Source organism: Macrotis lagotis, chromosome X (assembly GCF_037893015.1).
Source record: "Macrotis lagotis isolate mMagLag1 chromosome X, bilby.v1.9.chrom.fasta, whole genome shotgun sequence".
NCBI classification, from domain to species: domain Eukaryota; kingdom Metazoa; phylum Chordata; class Mammalia; order Peramelemorphia; family Peramelidae; genus Macrotis; species Macrotis lagotis.
This window is the reverse complement of record NC_133666.1, coordinates 108286943-108300924: the sequence shown is the minus strand read 5'-3', so window position 1 is coordinate 108300924 and position 13982 is coordinate 108286943. Positions and strand designations below refer to the sequence as shown.

At 37.7% G+C, this 13982-nt stretch overlaps 1 protein-coding gene across 2 annotated transcripts in view; it reads left to right on the top strand.

The window, feature by feature from the left end:
- MAMDC2 (MAM domain containing 2) overlaps positions 1 to 13982 on the top strand; it is a 212589-nt gene that overhangs the window by 160204 nt on the left and 38403 nt on the right. The window contains exons 10-11 of one of the 2 annotated variants that reach the window (XM_074207395.1): positions 3721 to 3817; positions 10236 to 10388. In XM_074207395.1, coding sequence (XP_074063496.1) covers positions 3721 to 3817; positions 10236 to 10388 — 250 coding nt within the window. The remainder of the gene's footprint in view (positions 1 to 3720; positions 3818 to 10235; positions 10389 to 13982) is intronic. The other variant, XM_074207396.1, reaches the window with a different exon arrangement.

Here is a 13982-nt window from a genome sequence, read left to right as displayed (position 1 = left end):
AATCTATTCTTACCATGTCTAGGACATCGCTTTATTTTTCTACCATCAGATTCCTTGGAACCCTGGGGTGCTTTATGAGTCTGGGCGTGTGATATAGTTTTTATTCTTTTTATAAATGGACATATTACAAATTAAGGAATCTATATAACTAAGACTTAGCTGATGGAAAATATAATTCATAATTACATGAGCCAAGACACTTAGAAAACCCCAAAATTAAAGGAAAGGAGGTTTATCAGTAATCACTAACTGTGAAGTCTAACACTGCATTTGCTCTATGTAGCAGACAAAAGTGAGAATGACAGATGGTAGAACATTTCTTCCTATCTCTTCTCCCACCCCTTTCAAGAGGCATGAGCAAAATAAAAACAATAGTAATAATAATGAGCATTTAAATGGCTTTACAAAGCACTTCGCATGTTAACTCATTTGATCATTACAATATAAGATAGATTCTATTTTACAGAGGAGGAAACTGAGGCACAGAGTTGCCCAAGGTCACTTAGCTGCTGAAAAGAAAGGAAAAGAAACCATATGCACTTTATAATGTACCATTTATTACTATTAGGGAAAATCTACAATTCCCAGAATTCCATGAATAAAAGACTCAAAGGAAAAAAGTACTATCAAGAGTCATCAAGTAGAGGGGTGGCTAGGTGGTGCAGTGGATATAGCACCAGCCCTGGAGTCAGAAATACCTGAGTTCAAATCTGACCTCAGACACTTAATAATTACCTAGCTGTGTGGCCTTGGGCAAGCCACTTAACCCCATTACCTTGCAAAAACTTAAAAAAAAAAACCCAAGAGTCTACAAGGAGAAAGAAAGAACACTGAAGCAGGGAAGCAGAAGGAAGAAGCATGTCTGGTTATGATAACACTTGAAAAACTCCAAATCAATTCTAATGGGTGGTGGCCATGTCTTGAAAGACAAGCATCCAGAAATGTCCAAGCCAGGACCTAGAACTGTAAGACTATATTAAAATCCAGAAACTATAAATCTGGCAGTGGCAGCAGGAGCAGGTTGGAAAGTGAAAGATGGTGAAAGAAGGTCAAACCAGGATAAAGCCAATTTAAATCGAACTACCCAACCTCTTGAGATTATTTTCACCATGACTTTTCCAATTGGCAGTGTGAGTACTGGGGACTAAAGCCTCAACATTATAGCTGGAAAATAGTAAACACTCACCTGGGCAGGGATCAGACTATTTCCAATAATTTAAAGGATCATAGACTGTAAGTTGAAAAAGGGAAATGTTATCTTTTTCAATTCCCTCATATATACTGATTAAACAGCAACTGTGGTTAGAAATTAACTTAGAGTCCTTCTTGAGATAGCCCAGTTTTCTTCTCTTCAAAATAGGGACAATAATAATACCAACCTTAAAGAGTTATTATGAGAATCAAATAACATAATGTAATATAATATAATATAATGTAATATAATATAATATAATGTAAGTAAAAATATAAGTAAAGTGCTTTGAAAATCTTAGATATATATATATATATATACATATACTTAACTATCATCATCATCAATCATCATCATATGATTATATATTATTATGCCACCACATAGCCAGCCCTATTTTCTTGCAGGCTGTGCCAGCAAAATGTAAAGGATAACCAGTTCCATCAAAAGAAAAAGGCTTTGAGACTGGTTCTGGTGAAGATTTTTGCATCCACATTTGCAGGTCTCATCATCAATCTTTCTCTCTCTCTCTCTCTCTCTCTCTCTCTCTCTCTCTCTCTCTCTCTCTCTCTCTCTCTCACACACACACACACACACACACACACACACACACACACACACACACAGAGACTTCTAATTGTAAACTCCAGTAGCTTCCTACTACTTCCAGTATCAAATACAAAATCCCATTTGGCATTCAAAGCCCATTATAACCAACCATCACCTTTCCAATCTTGTTACACCTTATACTCCATCACATCATTATTCAATATGGTGACATGGGCTTACTTGTTCTATCATGAACAAGAAACTTGCTCTCTTGTTTCTGGGTTCTTTCTCTGCCCATCCTGAACTCCTGGAATGCTTTCCCTCTTTATCTATATCTCCTGGTCTCCTACTTTCCTTCAAGTCCCAGATAACATCCTGTCTTCTATAGGAAGATTTATTTTTTTATCCTGAACATAAATTTTATATATATATATATATATATATATATATATATATATATATATACACATATATATATGTATGTATATATATATATGTATGTATATGTACACAAGCATTTAAACAAACATAAAAGTATGTATATAAAGATACACACACACGTGTGTGTATTTGTTTGCTTGTTGTCTTTACCATTAGACTGTGAACTCTTTGAGGTTAAGGATAATTTTTTGCTTCTTTTGCATTCCCAGGGTATAATATCTGTCAAATAATCTTTTGTTAATTGTTTATTGACTGATTGCCTTTTTAGTCATTGGTTCAAATCAGAGAAGCACATCACCAAAAGTATGACCAACAACTGACAATGTTGTTTTTTTTTTAATGGGCAGTGTCTTATGGAACTCTAAGGATGCAATTAGCTTTTGTGGGGTATGTGGATGGGGGATGGATGGGCCTCATAACAGTGAATTCAAATTTTTGAAGATATTGAAGAAATAAGATCATGTATAATTAAAATCCCAAACTGTCCTTGTAGTCTAAAATTATTGATTGCAAGAATATTTAATCAGAGCCTTAAGAAAAAAACACCACACAAACCAACTTTTGGGTGAAACCTTTGATTCCCTAAGTTCTGGGTCTAAAAACTTACTAAATTTTTTTTTTGTAATTGTCACTTCATGTTCATTTTGGAGAGTGCTCTTCCATCATCCTACATGTGAAAAATTGGCTTTAAAAATAGCCTAATGAAAGGTAATCCAAGGTGATTCTGTCTCCAGCACAATGAAGTTAATAAATTGTGACACAAATAAGTTTGCATTCATCCATAATAATACAAATGTGTATCTTGATAAAATTATAACTGTATCTGGGCTTTAAATCAGGAGGTTCTATCTCTAGATAAAGATTTTTATCTTTGCATGCAGAAAATGTCCTCTGATATAACAAACCCAGGAGAAAGTGTGCACAGGATAAATAAAGCATGTGTGAGAAAGTATTTTTCAAAAATCAGTAGTATTTATCCAAAAATCCTTGGAAAGAAAGCTCACCGAAAAATTACTTTTGATTGACTACTTTGGGGAATTGTCTGTGATATATTTTAAATCATTAGTTGCCTTTTCCTCACCATACACTACATCTCTTGCCTGACTCCCCACAGTGTCATATGCAAATTCAATGACAAGTCCCATGAAGTGGTCAGTTGCATTATTCAAAGTTAATAATCATGTAAAACATGATGATTGGTTCCAACCCAATGGCAATATGTAGTGCAAATTCAAATAATATGGCCACTTCATGGGATTGTATGTGACTGTGAATATAGTATATGACTGTGAATACAAATTAGTTTAACTGTTAGACTTAATTAAAGCATAATTATAAAGGTAAAATATATTTGAAAATTGAAAAGAAATGAACCTCATGTTCTCCAGGGTTATCCACTCATCATTTATACCATTTAAAACAGACAGTGAAGAGTTCATTATGGTTTGGTTAAAATCTCCTGATACTGTATTAAAAACCCTAATCTAATCAGATTTCTGCATCTAGGACAACAGAATTCATGGATATTTTGCTTACAGGTTGTTTTCATGAGCTGGTGTAAAAGTTTTTGGGACTGTGGCCTTGTAGCCTTGGATGATATAACAGTACATCTGGGAAATTGCCATTCTACTACTGGTAAGACCTATGCTCTTTTCTATTCTCTAGACAGTTCTATTCTATACCTTTTAATTTTCATTTCTTTTCCTTGTGTCTTAGCTATATTAAGAATAGGACTAGAAAGCTTCATTTATTTTCATAAACTCATTATGCTATTTTGATGTCTGTGTTATTTCCCAATTTGTATAGGGACATTTACACATATATTCATTAAATTATTTTTAAAAATTACACTTTGGTGGATCTATGATCTCACCAATGAGAGTACTATCTCTGATAGTACAAACAATACAATGTCTTCTTATGTTCTAAGTTTCTTGTTCATAGTTTCAATGGATCCTCCACCCAATGAAGGTCTTCCTCTAAGTCTTCTCATATATTGTAGGTACCAGTATAGCACACATTCCACCATCCCCTAATCTTGCCTTTTAAAATAGTATAGCCAAGGTCATATCACTTTCCAAATATTTTTAATTACAACTATATATTTCTAAAACATTTAAAAGATAATGTATAATAGTGACTCAAAAATGCATTGTTGGAGCTGTGATTTCTCTGGCATGGATATTCCCTCCACTGATCCAGATCTTAATTCATCTTTGGCTTCTCAGTTCCTACAATTCTTGGCCATATCAGAGGATCATGTTGTTCAGTCATTTCAATTGTGTCTGAGTATTCATGACCCAATTTGGAGTTTTCTTGACAGAGATACTATTTACCATTTCTTTCTCTGGTTTATTTTACAGAGAAGGAAACTGAGGCAAATATAATTTAGTGACTTGCCCAGGGTCACACAGCTAGTAGTGTCTGAAGTAGGATTTGAATTTGCTAATTCCAAACCCACTTCTCTATCCACCATGCCACCTAGCTGCCCCCAAAGTATCATAAAGTAATATCCAAGATTTGGAGCAGGAAGGATCCCAAAGGCCTTCTAGTCCAACCTGCCCATTCTAAAAAAGAAGGAAACTGAGTTCCAGAGAGGTTATATCACATGCTTAGATTCCCACAGGTAGTAAACAGTAGTTTCCCCTATACCACAGACCACAGACTCTATACCCAAAAGCAACAGAATTTCAGATAGAATCAGAAGAGGACCCAAAGTGTGTGTGTGTGTGTGTGTGTGTGTGTGTGTGTGTGTGTGTGTGTGTGTGTGTATTGGAGGCAAATGGGATTAAGAGACTGACTCAGGGTCACATGGCTAATAAATGTCAGAGACTGGATTTGAACTCAGGCTCTCCTGACTCTGGAACTCTATCCACCATGATGTCTAGCTAGGTGATGAGTAGATAGAGCATCCAGCCCTGGAGTCAGGAGAACCTGAGTTCAAATCTAGCCTTGGAAACTTGACACTTTCTATCTGTGTGTCCTTGGGCAAGTTACTTAACACTGATTGTCTTGCATTCATGGCCATCTCACTATCCTAATTCATATCTAACCACTGGTCCCAGATGGAGGGGGAAAGTGAGACTGGTGAATCACTCAAATCTAGTTCACATACTTGTCATAGCATTATCTCCCTGATGCCATAGTATTAAAAGCATTGAATTTGGAGTCTGAGTTGTTGTTCTTAAATTTATATATATATATGTATGTATATATATATATATTATATATAACACTATTAAATATACATATATACCTATTTATATATAAAATTAAGTATATATTATATATATATTTATTTATATATACATATATGCCTATATATATGCATTATTTCTTTATATACATATATAGCTATATACCTATGAGTGTATAAATGAGTAGAGACACTTATTGGGGGGGATTTTAATCACCAAGTTAGAACAGGAAAGTATTCAATCTCTTACTTTACACTTGAGGAAGCAAGGCCCCAGAATTATTGTCCAAGGTCACCTAGGATTATGATGATAATAACATTTCAGTTTTCAAAATTATTTTAATTGATATTAAAAGTACTTTATAAGTATTCCTGGGGCGAAGCCAAGATGGCTACAAGAAGGGATCGAGTCTTAGGAGCTCTCTGATAAAACTCATCAGCTAAGGACTCTAACTAAACTTTCAAGAGACAGAACCCACAAAGGGACCCAGTGAGGCAGTTCTCCTACTCAAGGTAACCTGGAAAAGAGCAGAAAGGCTCTGCTCCCCAGGATCAGAGAGGCAGCCAGCCAGAGAGGTGGCCCACCAGAGTGAAAGAACTTCAGCCTCCCGGAGGCAGCCCCAGGGCGCTGGGAGCTGCGGCTCCCAGCAGTGGGGGAGTCCCCTGAGCTGCACCCCAAGGAACACCAGGAACAAAGTGGGGGGAACAGTGGGGGACCTCTTCCAGAGCGAGCACGTGGAGCCCAGCCCTCCAGGCACACAGCCAGCAGTTTGCTCTTTCTCCCAGACCAGGAAACAGAAGCAGGCAGAGCTAGTAAGCAGGAGCCCCCAGGGCATGAGCCCATTGAGCTGAGGGAGGGGAGTGAAGAGAGACTGCAGAGCTCTGTCCTCTGCCCCTGGAAAAAGACTCTGGGGCTCTGACCACATTCAGATCCTGATCACATTCTAGGCCCCCCCATAGAACAACAGGGGCCCCCACCTCGGCCCCGTGGCAGAAGGGGGCACTTATGGTCATTCACAGACCAGGTGGGAGGACAGAGCCTCACACACTGAGACCCTTGTGGGAGTGTCCCAAAAGCTCAGAAAGCACCCCAAACCAGGCCCAGGCTGGGAAAATGAGCAAGCAGAGAAACAAAAGGAAGACTATTGAGAAATATTTTGCAAATGAGCCCAAGAAGGATCAAAATACTCAGTCTGAAGATGAGGAAGCACAAGCTCTTGCATCTAAAGACTCCAAGAAAAGCAGAAATTGGGCTCAGGCTATGATAGAGCTCAAAAAAGACTTTGAAAATCAAATGAGGGAGTTGGAAGAAAAACTGGGAAAAGAAAGGAGAGAGATGCAGGAAAAACATGAAAATGAAGTCAGCAGCTTAGTCAAGGAAATCCAAAAAAAATGCTGAAGAAAATAGCATGCTAAAAACCAGCTTAGGTCAAATGGATAAAACAGTTCAAAAAGTGATTGAGGAGAAGAATGCTTTAAAAAGCAAAATTGGCCAGATGGAAAAAAAGAAAAGAAAACTCTCTGAGGAGAACAAATCCTTCAGACAAAGAATAGAATTCATAGAGACTGATGAATTTACCAGAAATCAGGAATCAATACTTCAAAACCAAAAAAATGAAAAATTAGAAGAAAATGTGAAATATCTCATTGAAAAAAAAAAAACAAGTGATATGGAAAACAGACTTAGGAAAGATAATTTAAAAATTATTGGAATACCTGAAAGTCATGACCAGGAAAAGAGCCTTGACATCATTTTCAAAGAATTACTACAGGAAAATTGCCCTATATTCTAGAAGCAGAGGGCAAAATAGAAATGGAGAGAATCCACCAATCCCCCCTGAGAAAGATATACCAAAAAACCAACCCCTAGGAATATTATAGCCAAGTTCCAGAACTCCCAAGTCAAAGAGAAAATATTACAAGCAGCCAGAAGGACACAGTTCAAATATTGTGGAGCTTCAGTCAGGATCACACAGGACTTAGCAGCAACTACATTGGAAGCTCGTAGGGCTTGGAATACAATATACTGGAAGGCAAGAGAGCTTAGAATGCAGCCAAGAATGAACTACCCAGCAAGGCTGAATGCCCTCTTCCAGGGAAAAAGATGGACTTTCAATGAACCAGGGGAATTTCAAAGGTTCTTTTTGGAATGGCCAGAGCTGAACAGAAGGTTTGAACTTCAGATACAGGACTCAGGTGAAGCATGGAGATTGGAGGAGAGGGGGGGAAATATGAGGGACTTAATGAGGATGAACTGCATGTATTCCTGCATAGAAAAATGACACTGATAATGCTCATATGAACCTTCTCAGTTAATAGAGCAGGTAGAGAGAGCTTTTATAGTTGAAGCACAGGAGAAAGCTGAATTCGAAGATAAAATATGGTGTAAAAATGGAGTCAATAGAAAAAAAGAAATGGAATGGGAGAAAGAAAAAGGAGAGGGGGAATAGTTCAAGATATTTCACCTAAGATTTTATTTATTACAATGAGCTATTGCAATTATATGGAAGGGGAGAGGCAAGGGGGAATGAGGGAATCTTTGCTCTCATCAGAAGTGGCTAGGAGAGGAAACAGCATATATACTCAATAGGGTATAGGCAGCTGGAGCAAGAAGGAGTGGGGAGCAGGGGGAAGGGGTGGGGATGTGAGTGATAGAGGAACGGATGCACCATAGGGGGAGAGCGGTCAGATATAACACATTTTCTTTTTTACTTCTTGCAAGGGGCTGGGATTGGATGGCCTGTCCGGGGCCATGGGGCCAGGTGGATGCTGGGCTTAAGGGGTGGTATGGGGGCTCAGGGCTTCTTGGCCCCGGGACCAGGGATCTGTCTGCTGAGCCAGTCAATGACCCTACAGCAGAGTCAGAGTGAAAGGAAAGAGAAAATAGAGTACATGGTAGTGGAGAAATAAGAAAGGAGGGAGTTGCGATCAGCAATGGCAACAGTGGAAAAACATGGAAGTAATTTTTGTGATGGACTTATCATAAAGAATGAGATCCACCCATGACAGAGTTGTTGGTGTTGGAACAAAGACTGAAGCACATTTTTTGTTATTATTATTTGGGGGAGAGTGCAGGACAAGTGGGGCTGGATGGCCTGCCTGGGGCCACATAGCAGGGTGATCTTTGGGTGTCTGGGGCCGGATTTGGACTCAGGTGCTCCTGGCTCAAAGGCCAATGCTCTGTCTGCCACCCTGCCACCCCTACTATTATTACTATTTTATTTTATTTTGGGTCTTTTTTTTTCTTCTTTTTGGTTTTTGCAGGGCAGTGGGGATCGGGGAGCTTGCATGTCACACGGCTGGGTGATTGTTGGGTTTATGAGGCTGGATATGGGCTCGGGTGCTCATGGCTCCAGGGCTGGTGCTTCGTCCATTGCGCCACCTGGCCATACCTACAATTATTACTATTATTTTTTTTTAATTTTAATTTTTTCTCTCCCCTTTACTTTTTTGCCCAAGCAAATGTATCTATATTCATGGGGGAAGAGGGGTTTTGTTTACTTGTAAACAAGAATATTTTATTAATGTAAAAAAAAATTTGTACAAAATGAGAATAAAAATTAAATTTAAAAAAAAATAAGTATTCCTAGCAGTGGTCAAATAAAGATAATTTTAGCAGGCTGAATATTAGGCTTTCAATTGAGCATGAAAAAGCTATGCACTTCAGTGAAGACCATTGGTCTGTATTGGCCAAGTACAATTCATCACAAAGTCATACCTTCACTTTGGGAAAACAAAGGGGAATGCCAAATTCACAAAGCATTTCAAAAAGGTTCTGAGTGTATTTTTTGATAAAACACTCAAAATCTGGCTATGGAAAAGGATAATTATAGTCAGAAGAGGAAGGAGATCCTAAGAAGTTAAAAGGAAAAAACATCCAGCAAGCAGAATTATACCTTACAATCCATCTCCCCTTTCCTAACCTCAACCTTGATCATGTTTTTCCAGTGTCTTCTTCTGCTGGTTCTCTTGCAGCCATGAAGTGTTATACTTCAGACCAGGAAGACCTAAGTTCAAATTTAGCTTCAGACATGCAGCAGCTGTATGATCCACAAATCACTTAACTTGTGCTTGCCTCAGCCTTCTCAGATATAAATGTGGATAATTATCGTACCTGCTTCCTATGGTTGCTATGAGGATAAAATTAGATAATATTCATAAAGTGCTTTGCAGATTACAAAGCACCATGTAAATTATTCTTGTAATTTTTATTACCTCCTATTATCATACAGGACTTAAGGGATATAATCCAACTAACTATGGAAAGTGGGTCAAGTTAGATCATGAGAAACACTTAATCCATTCTAACTAACTCCTCAAATATTACTGTCCCCTTCAGACCCTAACCATCCCTCCTCCAATCTGTATTCTACATATTTGATTTCCTGTCCTCAAAGGAAATAATCAGGATGAGCTCAAGCTACAGTATGAACTCTTTACTACATTTTCCCATCTTCTTAAAGGGACCATTGGTAACAATCACAACAACTAACATTCATAACATTCTAATTGTGGGGCATTGTGCTAAATTATATATCAGTAAGCATAGCTTACAGTCAAATATTACTGAGCCACATCTGTGCTTAGAAATAGAAATAAAGGTATGTGAATGCATATATATGTATGTATTATAAATATATACATGCATGTTTTGGAGGAAAGTACACAGAATTCTGCCACATATATACCGGAGACATTGCTTTCTAGACAGTGGTATAAAAAGGTAGTATCTTACTGACCATGTGTACAAAATATCATTTTGCTGCACTTATAAATAGATCTCATATCATAGGCATTTGATTGCATATTTATGGAAATTGGCTGAAGCAAGTCATCAACCCTGCTGTTTCCTTACAGAGATGCTTCCACCCCCACCAGGGGAGTGTACTTTTGAGCAAGATGAATGTACATTTACTCAAGAGAGGCGAAACCGGAGCAGCTGGCATCGAAGGAGAGGAGAAACACCCACATCCTACACGGGTCCAAAAGGGGACCATACTACTGGGGTAGGTGAGTTAAACTTCATGTTGGATTTTCTGAGCAGAGGGAGGCCATGTGGTGTTCTTTAAAGAAAATCTTCCCAAATAGTGCTGTCTGAACTACTCAAGCATCACTTAGAGATCATCATTAATAACCTATATATTGTACATTTAAACATACAAATACGCTAGTGTACAAATTCCACAAGGAACTAAATTTACATCTGTTTATTCTATGTGGGACTGAACATGAAATTGTTAATTCTATGTGGAACTCAACATATATCTGTTAATTCTTCAACATCTATACATGGAGCTCAATATAAATGAGTTGATTATTTATGAATACATGTAGCCTAATATACATGTTAGGTCATTTACTATGCAAGTCTAAAATAGCACTTTGCTATTTGCTATGATGTTTATGGGTCATGTGGGGTGAATCTTCTACTCCAGATCCTGTTTTTCCTTATTTTTTTTTACCCTTGTTTATTCTATTACCCTGTTTAGATTTAAGTTTTTTGAATTTTCATTTGCAAAGTGGCAAATAAATCTCCACTGAGGAGTAAATAGAATAGAGGCAAGGCAGAAATCCCTAGAGGACACAGCTCAGTTTTACAAGGAACAAAAAAGGGGATCTGGAAACATGAACTCTTAAAGAAAGTTTTTCCTTCATTGTCACATTATATTTCATCACATCTTCACTTATACTGAAGTTGTCAGGAAAGAGTTCAGAATGTTAAAAAAATGATAACTTAAATTTTAGGGACCTGTCTGGGAAAATAGTCTATCCAAAACAATTTTTTGAAGCTATTTTTTTAAATAGAAGCCCAGGAAGGAAATTCCCTTTCCCAACATTTTACTAGCAATCACTTTAGCATCTAGTGATAGGGTCCCATACATGGCCCTTCCTTCCTGCCCCTAAATATGTTCACATCCATTCAAAGACTGTTAACATTCATCCTTTTCCCATAAAGAGATGTCTAAGGAATCAGAAATGTGCTGTGCAGATATGTACATGTGTGTGTGTGTATGTGTGTGTGTGTGTGACTGCCAGGGTTTGTCAACACAATCTGAAATGTTGGTGTTGTTATGTTAGGACTGGGGCCAACCCATGGCTTACAACCTCTCTGATCAGACTTATAGCCAGGGGTTGTTTGAACCTAGTTGGCATCAGCACCAAAGACCTCTATGCCTTTGTCCAGCCTTCTTTGCATGCTCTAATGGACTGATCAGCAAGAGGAGGAGGAATGTATAGGGACTTGAGCTGCCATTTGAATATGTGTTTAGCCTGAAGATAAGAAGTCTTACAAGACTAGGGGTGGGGCAAGCAAAAATAGCTGTAGTTATGAATTTGAAAAAATTGTCAAGTAGGGTCTCTGACCCTAGAAGACAGAAATAGAGTTGAGAAAGTCATTTCATGAATGTAAGGAAGGCAGGAAATCACAGAGTCTTAGAGTTGGAAGGGATGTCAGAGGTCATCTATTCCAACTGGCGCCTATCTAAGAATCCCATCTTCAACATCTAACAGGTGGTCATCCAGCCTCATCTCTCAACTACCTCCCAAGATGGTTCATTGCATTTACATACAGGGTATGCTAAATGACTTAGTCAGACTTACATTCATTCTCCAGTATTCAACATCTAATACAAATATGTTGTTGTTCAAGCATTCAATTACATCTAACTCTCTGTGACCCTGTGGATTTTGTCAAAGATACTAGAGTGGTTTGCCATTTCCCCTCTCCAGTGTGTCCCCATTTTATAGAGGAAAAACTGAAGTGATTTGCCAGGATCACATAGCTGGTAAGTCTGAGGTCACACTTGAACTCAGATCTTCCCGATTATAGGTCCAGTGATCTATCACCACCTAGCTGCCCAAACCAAATATACCTAGTAAGTATAATTACAAGTTTAGGTTCTACCTTATTCATGCTTCATCACAAACACTCTCAGAGTCCAATTTTACCATCACAACAAAATATATCAATAGCCATGAAACAAATCAACACTTTCAAACTAACAACTCAGAGCAGATATAGCCTTTATATCTTCCCAAATATATGGCTGCCTTGCTCCTGGGATTAGCCTTAACAACTAAAACTATGAAATATTTTATTTTAGTTCAATAGTAATGCTAGCTTACATCATATGTAGCACTTTATAGTTGGTGAATAGCATAGAGTAGTATAACATTTTAGATTCATGAATCCTGCTTCAGACATTTATTTTAGTTTATTTTTTTTCTAGGCAAATGGGGTTAAGTGGCTTGCCCAAAGCCACACAGCTAGGTAATTATTAAGTGTCTGAGACCGGATCTGAACCCAGGTACTCCTGACTCCAAGGCAGGTGCTTTATTCACTGCACAACCTAGCTGCCCCTGCTTCAGATATTTATTAGCTGTGTGACCCTGAGCAAGCAAGGTCTCTGAACCATACTATCATCAAAAAAAAAAAATGAGAATAGAAATAGCTTCTAGGCCTACCTCAAAGAATTATTGTGAGAATCAAATGAGAGAATATATATCAATTGTTTTGTAAAGCTTTAAAGTGTTAGCTATTATTATATAGAATCTAGTATATTTAAGCATTTGATTTATCCAAAATTGGTTTTATTAGAAACAAGTTGCTTTTGTAGTAATTTTATGGTTATCAAACTACCCTTAATTTCTCTTTAAAGCACATCCTAAGATTTGTGTTTTGAAATATTTTTTGGAATGTAATGCAATGTATACTTTAAGCATTTCTATTGTAAAACTTGCTGCAAACTGCATCAATTAATAAGGGAACCAATGGGTCTAAATTTTGGACAAGTGAAAAGTTACCTGGTTAAAGTTTCTAACTGAGGAAGAAAGAGCAGGGTGGGGTGGGGTTGGGGATGGGGGAAGAGAGAACAGAGCAAAAAGATTAATTCTTCTTTTCTCTTCTCTTCACAGACATTTCTCTTTATCTCTGGCATTTTTTTCCCTCTTGGGTTAATTGGAGGAAGGTAAAACTAGGAAGATAGAGAGCAAGTTTTCTGAGAAACAACTGACTCCAAAGAAAATCCACAATAGTCTATACAAAGTGATATAAGAGTTCAGAAGAGGGACTAATTGCTTCTGGCTTAGGGTATCAGAGAAGGCTTTATAAAAAAAAAAAAGTGGTGATGCAGGATGGATGAGGCCAATTCATTAATGAAGGGATAGCATAAGCAAAGACCCCAACACAGTAAATTATGAGGCACATTTGGGAAATTCTTAGTGCCATCAGGAGACACAGAAGGTATCATGGGCTCTTTGCTCTCTTAGAACATAGAATCTAATAAGTAAAAAAGGAACTACTAACATCTGAGCAATCAACAAAAAATAGAACATTATTAGATATGAGGTTGCAGGGTACATTGGAAGAGTGATCAATGAGAACTGGGGAATTGGGAAGAACTCTAATGAAGGAATTAGAGGCTTACTGAGCCTTAAAAAGAGGATAGAATTTGGATAGGTGGAGAGACATGAGGAAGGCATTCCATTATGTATGGAGATAGGAATGAACAGGACATTTCTTATAGACAGATTCAAATAATCTTATCTATTCCCTGGCATCTTCCACATGTGTATATATGTATGTATATATATACAAATATGCAC